The 19,367-nt window shown below is 31.8% G+C and overlaps 2 protein-coding genes across 2 annotated transcripts in view; both read left to right on the top strand.

Moving 5' to 3' along the window:
- Positions 1-19,367, top strand: part of LOC111635338 (adenylate cyclase type 10-like) — a 77,644-nt gene that overhangs the window by 10,814 nt on the left and 47,463 nt on the right. Inside the window, exons 2-5 of the mRNA XM_023380277.1 lie at positions 6,664-6,744; positions 9,673-9,867; positions 16,429-16,527; positions 17,788-17,826. Coding sequence (XP_023236045.1) covers positions 6,664-6,744; positions 9,673-9,867; positions 16,429-16,527; positions 17,788-17,826 — 414 coding nt within the window. The remainder of the gene's footprint in view (positions 1-6,663; positions 6,745-9,672; positions 9,868-16,428; positions 16,528-17,787; positions 17,827-19,367) is intronic.
- On the top strand, positions 9,967-13,445 carry LOC111635341. Its single transcript, XM_023380279.1, has one exon. The coding sequence runs from the start codon at positions 11,281-11,283 to the stop codon at positions 12,745-12,747; it is 1,467 nt and encodes a 488-aa protein (XP_023236047.1). The 5' UTR covers positions 9,967-11,280; the 3' UTR covers positions 12,748-13,445.

Raw genomic sequence — 19,367 nt, 5'->3', positions numbered from 1 at the left:
TGTGATGTAAACACACAGCTAGTCAACGTGAGTCCCTTGTGTACGCAACACCTGTAGGAACAGTTCATAAGCTTACGGAGCGCATCTTTACAGCATTTAATACCATCAGAGGGGAGCGTGGCATCTTACGGAGAGTCGGACAAAACATGGTTCGTCGTTGCACATTATGTAACGAAGTTGGTGGTCGTCACACTGAACATTTACTCTAAAGTAGTGCAGCCACTGATTCGATGTACAGTTTGATTGTATTCTATTGTTTTGTCAATAAAACTTGTCATAAATACTGTATTCTGCTGTTTCATTCAGCATACTGACTTCATAGAACGTGCAAAGTGCAGTAGAAACTTTATACGTATCTCATTTCCGGCTGTAGGTTCCTTATATCAAAACGTTCAAAATTTCATTCTCTACAATCCCCAAATCTTTAAAACGTCATTCTGATACACCCTGTGTATGTATATACATATACTGTATTACAAACTTATTTCATTAGTAAAAGTGCATAGTTGCAAAATAAATCATTTTTATTGTTTGGGCTACAAACAGTTCAAATCCGCTACTTTTGGAGCACAACCACGCTACTTTTTAACCTTCAGATCCGGCAACACTGAAAAACTCGTTTAAAACTAAGAAAGTTGCTTAAACCAGTTGTCACTAAGTTCCTTCTGTGAGCATTAATGCTCGTTCTAGAGTTCGTTTCGCTTGATGTTCGTCTTTTGGCGAGGAGAGTCGAGACGATGGCCCTGGGGCAGTGACGAGATGGTGATTGTCGAGACAAATCTCAAAAGTAGAGGTACACGGGATAGAGAGGGGAAATCGTTGGCTACTGGGAGTGATAATGATTTTGCTCTGGCCACCCAGGATCGTCGGATGACACAGGTTTAGAAGTACTATCTGTTTGTTGATGTCCAGACTTTGTGCACACTTGTCTTTTTTAAAGTTTGGAGTTTTACAAACTTTTTCATTTCTAATTCTTCTTTAATTGGTTGGACTTTCCTTTCCTTGTTCTCTGATTGGTCTCTCACCTGTCTCTAGGTGGAAATTGAGATCAGTTTGGGTTGCGAAAAAAAGTCTGCCTGGGATGGTTTATCTGACACTATTCCTCTACTCTGGATGGGATTACCATTATTATTTCCTTTTTGACATTCTAGAATGTTAATACTTTTTTCTCTAAATCTTTTGTTTGTCAAACTTTCATTTTTTCCAATTGCGTTCTCTTCTCGCCATTGTATATGAGCAATGGTGTCAAAGTCTGGTGTCACCAACTTGATGCATAAAAATTTGATACCTTGTGGAATCATTTGTTTGTCTCTGCATTAATTATTTATTACAAATTTTTATAAACCTTTTTAGGTTCAAACTGAATCTGGGGCCTCACACTTATCAGTTATTCGTCCAAAAATAATTTATCTATACTAATATTATAAAGGGGTAATGTTTGTAAGTATGTATGTAAGTAAGTTTGTTTGCAGAAGGTAATCTCCGAAACTACTCATCTGATTTCAAAAATTCTTTCACCAATATTTAGAATGAAACCTCAGGGTGGACATAGGCTGTATTCCGTTCTGAAAATTATTCCGTTAAACATTCATATAAATTAAAATATATAATCTAGGTTAAGGCTTTTATGTCCAACAGATGGCGCTACGAGTACGACGCCCTAAGTTTGCTTTTCTGTGAAAATGAACTAAAGCAGATCATCTATCTATCTATCTATATAAATAAAAATGTAATGTTCGTTTGTTCCTACCGATTCCTTTGAAATTTTGACACAACGCTGCATTCGAATACGAACGTGTTTTTATATAATATACGTGTCGAAATTCCCCCCACTGAAGGGAGATGGTTAGGATTAATTAAGGCTTACCGTAAAGAACTTGGCTTCTATTATACTATTTTAGATGCGGTTTTTTGTGTTTTTGATTGCGTTTTAATAGGGTACGTCAACAGAATATACACTAAGAAGAAATTTTTCGAAAAATTTTCCCCCACGGGGGAAGTGTTATACATTTATAATAGATACATTTTGAGCCACAACAACGTGTGGCGGGGTCTGCTAGTAAGGAATAATTTGGAGTTCTACATATGAATTATTTCGGTAGACTATAACTACAGAACATAAATTATGGGCAATTAATTTTTAGGCAAATTATATAACTTGTCATCTCTTTACATATCAGTTAGAAATCTGTAAACATCATATGACTGTAAGAAATGCTGTTGTCGAAGAAAACACTTCAAATTATATTAACTCTTGAATGTTCTGGATGTGTGTATATAGCACTAAAAGTTAATATATTTTCGTAATTAAATTAAATATGGAAATAGCCTAGTTAGTGACACTGAAAAGACTTATGGGAATCAATCAAAATTTTTTCTTTTTGCATAAAGGAGATTAGGAAGGACGTATTTATATTCATATTTCTCAACTGTTTGTGGTTCCAGTGGACAGTATGTCATTTCGCTCTGCCTGCCTCTGTGGCAGCCTGGAGGATGTGCTGGCCATTCCAATATATTTGTTGGAACAGTGGATGTTTTGTCCAAATATAAGAAATGTTAAAGATAAACAAATGTCAAAGAGCAGAAGTAAATGTTACATAGAAAATGAGTTCAATTCATGAAAATGCTTCATAAAATTAGAATTTCTTAAGATAGTAAATTTGCAATATTTTAAAGCGAAGTATTAGAAGAAAAGGTTCTTCAGTGGATCTGTGAGCAGTGAGAGAAAAATAACCATGTTTCCAGATGGATGATGATGGACAAGGGAAGAGAAATCTTCACCCAGTTAGATGAAAGTAATGAAGAAAATGTAGTATTTATATAGCAGAGGGTAGCCAGAAAAATTCATGAAACATAACCATGACCACAAGATGAAAGACATCACTTATGTGCAAAAAAGATACTCAGGCTCTATTCAATATGATAGTGTATATAATGACTATTTCTAATGTGCAAGAAGAAGAAAAGCACACAGTCACTCAGAAATCATACCTACAGATGAAACATTGGTGTGTTTTAATTTGCATGGAAGTACCATGATCACAACAACTAGTTGCAAAAGCATTCCTATCAAGAAAACAGGTCATGAAAAAGATCATTTTACTGTTGTTTTAGCTGCAAAAGGCAATGGAATTAAATTGAAACCTTTCATCCTATTTCAGAAAGTATGCAAACTGGAGAAGCACAGCTTGTAATCTACATCAATGATGACAAAGAAGATGAATGCTATGATGACTTCAATTGAATTGCAGATATTAATGTTGTAATAACTTTATGCTTACTGTAGTAATGCTTGTATATAGTAGTGTGCTTTTCTGTTGAATAAAAAGAATTAAATAAAAAGGAATTCTTAAGAATTACCCACAGTTTTTGTTATTTGGGAGAGAAAATGAGCGAGAAACCATGGAAATAGTAATAGAAAGAAGATTGAAGCATATTTTCTCCTTTTTTTATCACTAGTTTTGATACAAAATTCTGCAAGAATGGAACAGATGCCAGGTCTCTTATATACTTTGGGAGCTAAATATATTCTGTATTTATGGTATGTATACATTCTATCTTCAAAACAAAAATGTTAAATATCTCATGTCAAGTGTCAATTTTTTTGATAAAAATAGTGAGATGTAATGTAATTTTTAGTTTTAAAATATAAATGAATAAAAATAAAATATATATAAATAAGGTCAACCATCAATTTTCTGGCATTCTAGATTACAAAGCCTCATCATATACAAATTAATGGTTTTCAGATGAATTGAGATCACAGAAATAACAGTACATCCTGCACTAGAATTCATGCCTCTAAACTGCTTGAAATATATATAAAATATGGATTGATGTTTTACTCTTGATACCACTGATACTTATCTTTTTTTTAAAAAAAAATTGTAGCTAAGGTTAAATGTAAATAAAGTGAACTAAAAATTGAAGAGAATAAAAGGGATAAATAACTACAAAATAGACAATTCAAAAAGAATGTGTAGCTACTATACTCAATATCAGATGTAACTATTTAGTGAACATGTCTTCCCTGGTGTTGGCAAATTTTAAGTGCCCACTTGCAAATCTTTCTAGATTAAAAGATGTACAGGAAATATTAAAAATAATACATTATGATATATAACTTATTATAAAGTTCTTAAAAAGCAGTACAATATTGTCAAATGTAATATATTTCAGAACCTAATCTTTACTGTATTTTCAGTAATAACAAACTATTGTACAGTAAGACCCCATTTAATGCAGGGGATGTGTTCCTAGACGACAAAGTGCTAAATGAAACAGCATTAAACGAGGTCATTTTAACAGAGTAAATAGGGATAGGAGAACATGTGACCGAAAATTTAAAAAATTTACTTTAATTATAAGTTAATTTTATATTAATTTGTATAATAATATATGTTAAATAACACATAAACATATGCACACAGAAATGTATAATAATATATTAATTAATTCATTTTTTCTATATTAATAGTTCATTTTTTTGTGACGAAAGTCCTGACTTTTCTGTTTTTTTGTAATGAAGTCGTGACATTTCATTTATCGCTTTTTTCTTTCTTTAAGCAAATGTCGGTAGCAGAAGATCGCATCCAAAATGCTTCGTTTTGCTTTTGTGCTCCTTTCAAAATCTGGCTCATTCACTGCAATTTGATCAACGATTTCAGTTATCGTTACCAAATTTTTACTAAGGAAATCTGTAGAGAAATTTTTTGGGTTCTTCATTTTCAGAATCACTATTATCCAGTTCTACATGGATTCCATGTTCTACCAGTTCTTGAAGGTTGTCGTTGATAAGCCTCTCACCAGAAACCTGCGGTAACTCCTCAATATCCAGTTTGCCCAAATCTCCTAGTCCTGCTGTATCGATTAGGTTGAGTTTGATCAACTTAACGATACAGTGATAGACTCTTCTTGTTGAGAATTCATGGATACCTTCAGCCATAACTTCTTCCACACTTTGTTCGTGCATTTATCAGTTAATTCTTGCCAAGCGAAGCCGATATTGCCTATGGCATCCATGATGTTATATTTTTTCCAAAGTTGCACCAAACAAGCATAGATTTAAAGAAAGTACATCTTTTTGCCACCTTTTTCTGATGGGTTATGTTCATAAATGTAAATAACCGTATTATGTACGAATCAATAAAATGCCACAATAATTTAAATCAGTGTAAATTTTGAGCTTGTTTTTAGGCTTTGAGCAGATGGCATTATATTGAATCAGCATTAAGCAGTGTCTTACTGTACTTTCAGTATTGATGTTATAATTCAAGAGCAATGATGATCACATTGCACATTCAGATATCTTGCTACATATAAATTTATGAAGATTAGCATTCAATTTAGACCTGTGTGCAGGATTTTTAAATGGGTAAGGCTTTAAAAACATATTTTTGTTTCATAATGTAATTTATTAATTTTTACAATATACTGTAAATATATAGTGTAACACAAAACAGTAGACTAAGGAGTACAAAACAATTATGTTAAAATAAACATTATATTGTTTTATTCATTTTTTTAAATTTGGGAGGTTAAACTCCTTGTGTACAGTACATGGCCTTGACCCAATATGCTTACATGTAGGTATGATGTTATAAATGTTACTTGCATTTCCCATTATCATTAGATTGAAACTTTGATATTACCAAAAGTAGTCAACTCTATGTCCTAGGTGGGCTGCAATTTAAAAATTGCAGCCCACCTAGGACATAGAGTTGACTATACATTTGCACTATACATTATGCATTACATTTGCACTGTTGTCCATCTGCCTGCTGTCTGTTTATCCTTCATTAATCATGAGAACAGAGTTAGATGAAAATCAAGACCAGATATGAAAAGCTTAGGGGCCAAGAGACCCTGAAAAACTATATATTCAGTTTGGACTGGAAGCCATGTGAATTTTTTTTTAAATTAAATGTTGATTAAGAATTGCAGCTTAGTATTGTACCATTGTCAAAATAAATAATTTAATTATAGTAATATATCCATGCCTTGAAAAGCTAATAATGTACACAAAAATTAAAAATTCTCCTATTTTTAATTTTTATGAAATAAATACTACTATAAGTGTAGATTCTAAAGTTTATACAGAGTATAAGTTTATATTTAACTATAATATAATATATAATACATTTAACTATAAAGTTAAATTTATAAACTTGTTTTAAAAGCAACATACAGTAGAACCCCTCGAATTCGTCACCTTTGGGACTAGGGGTATGGTCGGAACGCAAAAAAGGTCGGATTATCAGAAAAAAGTAAAATAAACAATCTTCCCCTTTGTCCAGTCTTTGTAGCACTGCTAATTTTTTATTTAATGAAAGAGTAATGTATTTATGTTTCACTCCTGACATGTTGAAAACACACACAAAACTGTACATGTACACACAATGTAAAACATATACTGTAACGAACACAGAAAAATGCCACGGATGGTGAGTCACCGACGAGTCGGGACAAGTTTCTCGACTCCGACCATGGTCACGGACTATCCGAGGGCGGACTAGAGGGGTTCTACTGTATATGATTTGTTTTATAAAATTTTTGAATATCATACTAAGTTTATATATAAGCTGTATTTCTATGCTATGTTATATTTTGTATTTTACGTATTTTTTAATTGCTTTCTTATTAAGGTATTTGTTTTTTAACTAGAAAATTTGCCAGAATGTTTGAGGAAAGCTGTATTTTGGGTGAGAAGTACAAAAGATGAAGAAAATGAAAGACGATTAGAAGGTAAAGTATACTTTATTATGGATTTAGTAAATATAATTACTGTATATGCAAAGTTGTTGAGAAGAGGGAGTTGGGGATTTTTCCCAGGCCTAGAGAAAACTTAGGCATCTGTAGGAGTTCCCCCTATAAATTATTGCTATTTTACTAGTAAAAAATAAAATCTTTAAGACTATTTTTTTATTAATAAAGAAACATTCTACATAAGAACATTCTAAAATAAGAAGCTTTAATATAATTATAGTAAGGCATAGCTTTATAAGCAAATATTCAAAAGTGAAAATTTGCCTATCAAACTGTACTTAGAGAATCCCTCTTTGAATCAAAAATTATTTATTTCAAAGAGGAATTTTCTGGAGACACTGTCATAACACTGTCATAATATTTCCTCATATATTGTGCTTAGAGCTATTTTTTCTTACCAACTTTCAGTTAGTTATTGACTATTGTTTATCAATCTGGGCATCCAAGCTTCTAGTCTTCTACAGTTGCTTACTACTGAACTTAAAATAAATTTACCATCTTTTTACTAAACTTTTCAATCTGCTTTAGACCCATTCTGGTGTGATCACTAGACTTAGACTAGGAACATCTTTATTTCATCACATTGAATTTTTGACAGGATTTTGTTTTATAAATTTTTTTATGGTCTGTTGTTTCATCGATAATTTAGTCTTAAGAACAAGAAATAAATCATGCCTTTCCATTTCTAATTGTAAGCTTAATGTATCAAGAACTTTTTCAGAGATGCACCCTGTTGAACATCTTTTTATACCATGATATACATTATATTAAGCACCATTGTAAACATTTGGCTTATGGCATCTGTAGTTAAAACTTTTCTTTTATTTTTTTAATCATCTTTATCACTCTTTTTACATTTTGTATTTTATATTTACCAATAATTTTAGTATTTAGTGCATTCTCAGCTTTTAGAATGTTATTTAATTCTATTCTTTTTATATTTTATGTTCCTTTTATCCGATTTTTATATTTTGGAATGTTTTATCTTCCTTTGTATTATGTGTGTTTCTTTTTTTATTTCATTATGTCTATATTTTTATGTTGGAATCAACGATTGAAGTTATTGTTAAATATTATATGACATTGATACGTACAATTAACTACATTAAGTACAAATCACTACGTTCATTGTGTCGTAGTGATGTTTGTAAATATTTTTTGTTACATAATAAAAGATTGATGGCGCTATTGACCCCTCAGGGAACCATTGGTGATGGTGACCTTGTTTTACTGTCCCCTTTTTTCAATGTTGACCTTTCTTGAGTCAAATCAGCAATATCTTTTGTGTAATCTTTGTTCCTTTGTCACATAACCAGTTATGTGAGTCTAATCAGTTTTCCTATCCCCAAAAAGCAACATACATTTTAACATTTTATTTGTTCACTTATTACTTCTTATAATTGTTTTTATCTAGGGGACCTTTTTTATATGTTGTGTGTTATGTTTTAGGACAATAATCTCTAGTCTATATGGACTTTACTGTTTGTGTTCAAAAATAAATAAATAAATTATTACTTCATCAGGGTCTATCTGAATAAATATTGGGATGATGGATGACAACTAGGAAGAAAAATTTCTAATTGTTTGATTTTGAGTAGCTATACAAAATAAGGTGTGTTTGTTGGATACAGTAATCATTTGTACTTTTAATTTTTATAGTATGGTATAAAGTAAGAATACATTGAGAAGGGGACAATTTGCTGATAGAAAAATGTTGTGGGCTGTTTTCTTTGTCTCATTTGGATCTATGCCATGTAACTGTGATTTATTACATTTAATCCGTCATATACAGTATCTATCAAATTTACCATATTGTTATATTCGTGGAAATAACGATAACTCGTAAACGTATATAACTAGCTTTATTAACATAAACGTAACAATGAGTGAACAACGTATCGTCCTGTCCAGGTCTAGGGGTTACAAACAACTAAAGACAACTTGTTGAGACAAAGAACATACACGAGGTCGGAGGTGTGGGGTGACCTAAGTAGGTCAAGGGGCGATTCCCGGTAGCGGTCATCCCCTGGCGGTTTGCATACATAACACATATATTACAATTATGATTTAAAATATTAAAAATCTAGCATATTGAATTAGTTCATAATAATCATAGTAAGTTAAATTAAGTAAGTGACTTTTCTAATTAGATTAAAATTATAAAGCTAATTAAAATGTTGTCAAAAATTACAAACAATAACAAATTTATTTTAATCAGTATATGTTTGCATTACATAATTTTTCATTTTTCACATTTGATATTGTATTATTCTTTAAATTCTATTCAGTACATTAATAAATTACTATCATCAAATGTTAATAATTCAATAATTCACAAATTACTAATAAATATTTTACTTTCTGCCATAAATTTAAAGTGGTTTTTTGTTCTGTCAGTTTTATTTTCCAATATAATTACAATCAATTTTTGCATCTGCAATATTTCTTTGCAGACATAACATAAAGAAGGCATGTTATCCAACAAATTTTTAAAAATTTTATCAATGTATTTAAATATGAAACCTTAACTACAATTGTAGAAGTTGTAAACTGATTATTATTAATGATATTTGTAATTGAAGTTGATTTAATTATGGTAATTGTATAATTTAATGTGTTTTTTAAGAAATTAGATATAAAAACAGAGATTAAGTAAATAATTAAATTTCTTTAAAATAAAAATTTAAACTATTAAATTTATTTGCTGTCAGAAATCAATTTAATATAATTTTTAATAGTAAAAAAGTAATTCTCTTAATTCTTATAATATTGATTTGAAAGAAATATGTTTTGTTGTATTTTATGAGTACAACAAAACATATTTTTTTTGTGATATCAATATTGTATACTGTAGTACAAAAATTAAAAACTGGAATTATTAATAATAAAAGCTTTCTTATAATATAGAAGCAATTGAAAGAAGATTACTTAAAGACATAGATGAGTTAAAGTTGAAAGGATCTTGGGAATTTACTCAAAAAGATAATCCTATTGCTTCATTTGTACCTGATATTGTCATTAAATATATTCAGCAGGAACGTTTCATAAAATTACCATTCAGAACTAAATTTTATGGTATTGCTTTATTTGCTGATATATCAGGTATGGCTAATTCATCATTTTTTTCAAATTAATATTATTTCTAAAGTTATTTTTGGTCATCATTAAATTTCAAATGATATAGATCATAAATGATAACAGCATAGTGTAGTTTTTTGCTACTATGGTAAATTAATTGTATTAAATTTGTAAAATTATGTAAAACGCGTTTGTTTATTAAGGAAAATTGTATCAGATTTTTTTGTTAAGCGTAATGTTCTGTCATGCATTCCATGTCACATTTTTGGGTCACAGCAGCTGTAGTAGGAGATTGGCTAAGAAGCTGATCATGTGATTGGACAAGTTTCCAGATGGCACGACGTATAAAAGTGCATGTCCCATATGGAGGAGCACCTTTTTTTTGTTTTTGTTTTTTGTTTTTTTTGGATTCTTCAGATCGGACTGGACTCTCGAGCCCGCACCCAAACTGAAGGTGAGATAAGGTCACAGTGATGATATACCAGAAGTGATAGGATATTGGACTGCTGTGTGCAAAGGACCAAACCCATCGAGTAGAATTTTATATCCTATTGTCGAATACTTCATGTAAGAACGCACCTAGGAATCAGTTTACTCAGCTTTCATTCATTTCATTGCTTGTGAGGTTATTTTCTTTGTTAATCAAACCAAGTGACGACCCATGTTGGATGACAAAGAGCATCGAACTCAGATAAGAAATGTACTAAAGTAAAATGCTTAATCGGTCTGATATATCAACATGTAAATAATTGTATATATTTGAAATAATCATGTAATAGTAGTATTATCATTTGACTTAGCATTACCTATGTAAGTAGAGGATAATATCAAGACAACTGTATAGCTGATAAGAAATTAGTTGTTTTTATTGAGCCTAATTGTTATTTTGTTTTTTCTTTCATTAATATAAAATATTTGTTCCATCAATATGTCTCTTTTAATTGTGAAGTCCTCAATTCGTCATCCCACAAAAAGACTACATATATTTCAATATATCTACTACTATGCATATGTAGCTAGAACTATTTCTAAGACTAACAGCACAAAACCTTTCTCACTAATTTCTAGCCTTATTAACTGGAGTACAAACGTTTTCGGCCTTCTTAATAGGCCTTCCTCGGGTACACTGTGGAGCGTCGGTTAGAAGAAGTTTAAATGCTGCCAATGTTTACCCAGGTGTCGTCTTACCCGTGACGTCTTCGTCGATGATAGGTATACGATACCGAGGGAGAAAAACTACATACTTTTGGTAAAGAAGGGAGGTGTGCAGATAGGATACTTGCTAAAGTTGGGGAAAAAAGATTTTAGAGTAAGCGCGCTACGTACAGGAGATGCACAATCACCACAGGGGGTTAGTGGGGAGTGACGTCATAGTTGAGGCCGTAAATACCTGCATCTAAGGAAGGCCATAAACACTTGCATCTAAGGAACGCGACCATGCAATCACCCGAGATACCAAGGCTATTCGGCTATGCTAAAACCCATAAACCAGGCACGCAAATCCGGCCGATTGTTGACAAATCAAGATCTCCAACCCTACCTATTGAGAAGGGTCTACATGAGCTCCTTAAAGGCCATTTGAAAGATTATAACTACGCCGTTTCGAACACGCGGGAACTCATCACTAAATTGCAGAATATCGCTCTGAAGGATCAGGAATTTATTACAGTTCTCGACTTTGAAGCTATGTATCCTTCCATTAAATTGGAACCGTGCTTCTGTGCCCTTAGAGATTTCCTTTTCCAAGCCTCTCCACCTGGATACCACAAGCAGGTGTTGGAGCTGGCCCACCTTATGTGCTACACCTCATTCTTCACCTTCAACCAACGAATCTATCTTCAAGAAAGGGGAGTACCTATGGGTAGCCCCCTCTCTGGAGACCTCTGCGAATTAATTGTAAGAAAACTGGATAACCAAGTATTACAGTCCTTCAACGCGGAAATCGTTCTCTATACGCGCTATGTTGATGACATTCTTATCATTTGGAAGTCCAAGCCGGATCTGAACACCGTTCTTCAGATTGTGAACAACAACCCTTTTGGACTTAAGCTTAAATTAGACCAGCAGGATGACAGGATGGCCCACTTCCTGGACCTCAATATCCTCTTGGATCATGGCTGCATAGCTACTAGTGTGTTCCATAAGCCTAATCTTCAATCTTTCTTTATCCCTGCAACCTCGAATGACCCCTTTACTTACAAAATGTCCGCTTTCAGGGCTCTTATCCGCAGAGCTTTTACCCATTGCTCTAGCATTAACGACGCGCTACGAGAAATCCAACGCATCAAGCGCATCGCCACAGCCCACGGTTTCAGCAGTAAGTTTATCGATAGGCTTGCGCAAAAAACTCATAGATGCTTAACAACCGGAGATGCCACTTCTAAACCTCTAAAGCAACAAGGTAAGCGCATTACCGTCGATTTTGACCCTAGAATGAGCCAGGCCTATAACTTCATAGCAAAAAAGGTCAACGCTACTCTCGCATACAGACGCAACCCTACGATTTATAAACTTCTAGCTAACACCAAGGACAAATGCAGCGAAGCCAGGAGACCAGGAGTCTACACCGTCCCTTTGGAGGACGGCAGATCTAACCCGTGCAAGAAGCTAACATACATTGGCTCAACCAATAGATCGCTTAGAAGGAGGATAACTGAGCACAAGTACGACGCATACAACAAAAAATTCACTTCCACCCTTGCCCAGTTTGCAAGCGAACCTGGTATAACGACCAAATGGGAAGAGGCGAGGATTACTATTCCTATGCACGACCACACCAAGCTTAGAACAGTCGAAACAATCGAAATATTTAAGCAATCCCTCAAAGACGGTTGTATCAACAGCAGAGATGCGGACTCGCTCTCCTCCGCTTGGAAATCATTCTTCGACAACCCCTTGAAATAAATAGACCATCCCACCCTCAACGCGTGCAACCGTTAGCGCTTTTTACTTGTCGCGTTTATTTCCAATTCTACCTTATAAGCGTAACCCCCCCTTCCCATCCCCTTCTAATCGTAACACCCCCTTACCATCCACGGTCGTTCGCACGCCTCTTCTTACGGTAGCGTTGAATATTTACGGCCTCAACTATGACGTCACTCCCCACTAACCCCCTGTGGTGATTGTGCATCTCCTGTACGTAGCGCGCTTACTCTAAAATCTTTTTCCCCAACTTTAGCAAGTATCCTATCTGCACACCTCCCTTCTTTACCAAAAGTATGTAGTTTTTCTCCCTCGGTATCGTATACCTATCATCGACGAAGACGTCACGGGTAAGACGACACCTGGGTAAACATTGGCAGCATTTAAACTTCTTCTAACCGACGCTCCACAGTGTACCCGAGGAAGGCCTATTAAGAAGGCCGAAAACGTTTGTACTCCAGTTAATAAGGCTAGAAATTAGTGAGAAAGGTTTTGTGCTGTTAGTCAATATATCTAAGTCACTATTAGATTATAACTCATGTTTCAACACTTACAATTACCAATCTAAAAAGAAACATCAAATTTAAAATATATCATATGATATGCATTTTTTATTTGGAATATTTTATTTTTGTGTTTGTAAATATGAATAGGGTACATAATTATTACTTTTTGCTGCTGCCTATCTTTTCTTATACTACATTAATAATAATAGTAATTTATGGGTGCGTTTACTTCTGAGTTAGCAGTGCTAATTCTGATAACCGGATGTGACGTCATTAGCACGTGTATTCGTGTTTGCTTGTCCAATTCGAAAGTGAACACATACGCTAACAAGAAATATGGCTGGAAACCGCCATATTTCTTGTTAGCGTATGTGTTCACTTTCGAATTGGACAAGCAAGCACGAATACACGTGCTAATGACGTCACATCCGGTTATCAGAATTAGCACTGCTAACTCAGAAGTAAACGCACCCTATATAAGTGTTCTTTAACTTGTAAGCAATGTATTTATTCTATAAAACTTGTTATATATATATATACATATATACATATATATAATAAATTTAATAAAATAAAATATAATAAAATAAATAAATAATTAGCGGATGTTTTATATATATATATAAAATTCAAATGAACCAGATTATCAGGCTAATTTTATTTATTAAATAAACAGTAATTTGACTAGAAATAGGCAGTTAGGCCACCATTTCTTGATGCTTGATAAACTTAATAATTATAAATAAATAAATTTTTAAATTTTATTTAGAAAGTCCTAGAAGAAAAGAATTGACCTGGAGACTTGAACCCACAACTCCAACTTACCATGTGGATATATTGACAGTTATACCACCCAATCTTTGCCTCAAGAACTATTAATAATTCAGGTATAACCATAGGTTACTTACACTTGTTACTTACAGCATCAACATGGTACTGTACCTAAATTATTAATCTAGAAGTGAAGATTGAACAGAGCTCTGGATAGTGTAACTGGTAACACATCATCACAGTATGCAGGATTTGAGGATTTGAGTCACGCCCTGGGCCTATTCTAAATTAAAATTAAATAATTTATAATTATTAAAGTATTTTATTAAACTACAATTATTAAAATGCTTTGACCAAAGACGATGGCCTAACTGTCTACTTTTAGTTAAATTATCGTTTATTTAATTATCAAAATAGTCTTAAAATAGCATGATAATTCAGTAGATAATTGGGTATGTTTGCTATTATTTCTTTAAGAATTGTGGTTTAAAGATTTTGTCTTTAACAAAACTAATTACTATACTTTTTTTTCTATTTTATCTTTATAAGACTACTAGCAGACCCCGCCACACGTTGTTGTGGCTCAGAATGTATCTATTATAAATGTATAACACTTCCCCCGTGGGGGGAATTTTTCGAAAAATCCCTTCTTAGTGTACATTTTTTTGACGTACCCTATTAAAACGCAATCAAAAACGCAAAAAACCGCATCTAAAATAGTATAAATAGCAGCAGAGTTCTTTATGGTAAGCCTTAATCCTGTCCATCTCCTCCCAGTGGGGGGAAATTTCGACATGTATATTATATAAAAACACGTGCGTATTCGAATGCAGCGTTATGTCAGAATTTCAAAGGAATTGGTAGGAACAAACGAACATTACATTTTTATTTATAGATAGATAGAAGATGATATGCTTTAGTTCATTTTCACAGAAAAGCATAATGCCTCACAGAAAAGCAAACTTAGGGCGTCGTACTCATAGCGCCATCTGTTGGACATAAAAGCCTTAACCTAGATTATATCTTTTAATTTATATGAATGCTTAACGGAATAATATACAGCCTATGTCCACCCTGAAGTTCCATTCTAAATATTGGTGAAGAATTTTTGAAATTGGATGAGTAGTTTCGGAGATTACCCGCTACATACAAACTTACTTACAAACATTACCTCTTTATAATATTAGTATAGATTAGATAATTTGTAGCTGTGAAGTGTACAATATTATTGCACAAAATTTTAAATAAATCTACTCAATGCTGATCTATATCGTTATCCTTCAAATGAGTATAAGAGCATAATGAATATAAGAATAAGCAATGTCCATACCAATTGTATGGTCCAAATACATTAATGGTACTAGTACATGGTCTAATCAATCTAATAAATTGAAAATATTGTTTTCTTTAAATAAACATATGGGATAACATATTCATAATATGAAATCAAGATACCAGACTCCCCCATATCCAAACTAATGTGGGCAGGAGTGATCTGGATATTAGAAAAATCTGGGTAAGTGTTGTGTCTGTAAAATAAACAATTACTTGTTAATGTATATAATTAACTTTATAATAATACAAACGTAACTTTGTACCTCCAAGTGTTACAACAGCTAACGCACGGATGAGTGGAGACAAAGGAACACAACAAAGGTCAGAGGTGCAGGGTCACCTAACTAGGTCAAGGGAAAATTTGGTGTGGGTTATCCTCTGGAGGTTAATCCTCTGGAGGCTATCCTCTGGAGGTTATCCTCTGGAGGTTACATAACAATAAGAGAGAGTAATAATTTTTAAATAAGGCTACTGTATGCATAAAGAAATGTTTATTTTGACTTTTGATGCTTATTTTTGACAATTAAAATTATAATCAATTTAGAAAATATTGTGTTAAAGTTATTTATTTTGTTCTTCTTGATTTGTTGACAAGCTACATCATGCCAATGTTTCACCATTATCACATCAGTGGTGATTGATGCACTGTGCTCTTCTATAAACTTCAAGATAACCTAATAAAAATATTTTAAATGTATACACTGCAGTGTGAAGAGGTAAGATTCAGAGTAGTGTACAATATTTTTGAAAATTTTTGGTTGCCTTTGATCAGTCCAGATATAGGAGGGCCAGATGTGGAAGAATCTACTGTAATTAAAATAAAAGAAAAAGCACAAGTAGTACACTCAACTAAAACTTAAAATTTAAAAAGATTATTTTTAATTAAACAGTTCTAGTAGTATATAAAATAAAATATTGATTACAAAAAGTTTTATTGTTTTAATCAATAACATTTTATTTTATATATCATATTTTTTCATTAATAATAATTACAAATATACTGTAAATAAATTTCATATAAAAATTTATTTTTATTATTATATCTATCTAGGCTTTACTTCATTAACTGAAAAATATACACAAATTGGAACTACTGGAATTGAAGAGTTGACAGAAACATTGAATAACTATATTGGTCCTGTTGTTGCTAGTAAGTTGTTTTATGAACATTTGTAGTATTTAACTAATTTTAAAAGAAAATTTAATGCAATAATATATTAAAGTATAAACAGAAATATATTTCCATCAAAATCAATTTGGCTCAAAATTAAATTAACAGTGCTGAAAGTTGTCTTGAAATGATACTAAGAAATATATTATTTCAGAATTAAAAAAAATTTTTAATTAAAATTTTTATTTAAAGTAATAAATTATTCTACAGGTGATTATATAAGTAGATTTAAATTAAATTGATAGGATTTATTATGTTAAATAAATAATTTATTATAAAATTAAATAATGTTCAACAAGTAAAAATAATATTGAAATATCTTTTAAATCAATTTTCTGTAATCAGTTTTTATTTATGATAGTTGTTTTCAAATAGATTTAATATTAAAATTTAAGTTAATTATATTTATTAATAATTAAGATATATTGAACTGATTGATATGAATATAAATTGCAAAATTCAGTTGAAATATTCTGAGTAAGAACCATGGCTGCGGAGTCGGAGTCAGAGTCATGGAGTTTTGGTGTTTTAGTCGGAGTTGGAGTCGTCAAAAAATCCGCTGGCTCTGACTCCCTTTTACTTACCAACTTGTTATGTATATGAAATGGAGTCGGAATCAGAGTCGGAGTCAGATGGTAAGGAAATGTCGAAGTTGGAGTTGGAGTCGGTAGATTTTTACGCAACTCCACAGCCCTGGTAAGAACTTAACATAACTAAAACCTTAAACTGTAATTGTAAAAATAAATGTAAAACATTGCAATTTACTATTATTATTTTTTATATTATGAGTAAAGCATTTAAATTAAATTGTGTTATTAAAGAACTTTTATAATTTAAGGTAATAAATTTAAAAAAATCTTTTCCACTAACCGACTTTTCTCTCTAAAATGCATTTTATAGAAATGTGTTACTTAATATTCATTTAATATAACTTAATATACCTGAACTATTCTATACCAACATATTAAGCAGAGAATTATTATGATTATATTTATATTAAACAAATGGCACATCAGCTAAATATTCCCAAAAAATTGTATAGTTTAAATAATGAAACTAGACAAGTTATTAAGTATCCACTATATTGATTTATGCACTTTGTTAGTAAAAGTTTATCAATTGCTGTCATATTAAAGGAATACTGTATTAATTTAAACTTAACTGTACAAATCAGTTCATTCAGTATTAATAATTGAATGTTTACAATTTAAAATAAATTTGCAAATTTTTTTATTTTAGGAATAATTGCTGCCAAAGGAGATGTATTTAAATTTGCAGGTCTGTAAACATTGTTGTATAGTTTATTTTTTGTTTTAGTTAAGTTGTTTCATATTTTTAAGTTTACAGGTATACCTCGCCTTACGTCGGTAATTGGTTCCAGGAGAGGCGACTTAAGTTGAAAAATGACATAAGTCGAATTTACTCGTCACTAGGCTAAACCACAAATAACCGTTCCCAGTTCTGTATTTTATTTATAAATGCATTTTTAATATATGGTTAATAAGAATCTATTTTAAGCTTACAAACAAATAAATTTTAGTTTTTAATATAGTGCAGAAAAAAATCTAAATTTACAAATTCATGTATGTACAGTACATACTTGTAAATGTACATGTTTACAATTTGGCGATGTTTACAGTACATCGCAGACACTTTATTTGTGAATGTGGTTTGCTCTAAGACATTATAAAATAAGATGATTTTGTAAGGTTAAATAACAAATACAGTTATTAAAATTATCTTGCAACAGTAGAAAATAAACTAATTTATATTAAATTTACCAATATCGAGTGGCGCTGACAATGATGACAAACGGGAAAATATTGGAACTACCGTGGAAAACACGAATATTGAGCACTTAAAGACCACTAAATAAGACGACAATACAGAAACACAGATGTTTTCATGTTTCGTTCTCTATGATTTATGATGATTATATTACCAACATTTACTGTAAATGTACATATTTTTAATATGATTTTATGTGCTATAATGCTTTTCTAGTGATATTACGACTCCAATATTTGTGGCGGATGGAAGTAAAGTTGAATGAAATGACTTAAACTAGATTTTTATTTTTCCATATATTTTTTGACAAACAATGTATAATCGAGAACAATGTAACTCAAGGTATACCTGTAATAATATGTACTTTTATTTCAATTGAATTTATTTTTTTACTTTTGCTATGACTAATAGAATTAAGATAATTTTTATATGAAAAAATATATGTTATTGTGATATAATAATCAGATCTTTAAACTACATACATTGATAAAAAGTTACATAGCTACAGAATTGTCTGATTACTCCAAAATTTGGCATATAGCCTGTCTCAGATAGGTAAGTGAATGATTACAGTTGTGGTCTGGTTGTATGCTAGGTGATGCCATCTGTGGAAACTCGTAAGACTTATTGGTCTCACTAATTGTGAGTGTAGGTGGTTCACCACGTGGGGAAGAGAGACAAAGAAACCAGTTTGTAATAAGTTTATAGAAATATGACCAAATACATATATTTTCATACAATTATTATGATGGTTCACAAGATACAATTATAATGACGGTTCACAAGATACAATTTTTTTCACACACAAAAAAAATTCTCACTGTTACAATTCTATAGTCCTAGCTGTTACACTCGTTGTAATCCAATCTAATTCAGGAACACACCAAAAAAAAACAAGTCCACAGTAGAAGGAGCACCTACGTGTTCACTGACTCCTCTATTGATCCACGAGGTAAGAAGAATAATCCCCTATCCGATCCATGGCCTTAAATACCTCCTTACACCTTCCCCAAGTTGCCACCCCTTTTTCC

The sequence above is a fragment of the Centruroides sculpturatus genome, unplaced genomic scaffold (genome assembly GCF_000671375.1).
Source record: "Centruroides sculpturatus isolate CEXI.00-Female unplaced genomic scaffold, Cexi_2.0 scaffold784, whole genome shotgun sequence".
Taxonomy (NCBI): Eukaryota; Metazoa; Arthropoda; class Arachnida; order Scorpiones; family Buthidae; genus Centruroides; species Centruroides sculpturatus.
The sequence above is the reverse complement of the archived record's forward strand: the minus strand, read 5'-3'. Positions and strand labels throughout refer to the sequence as shown.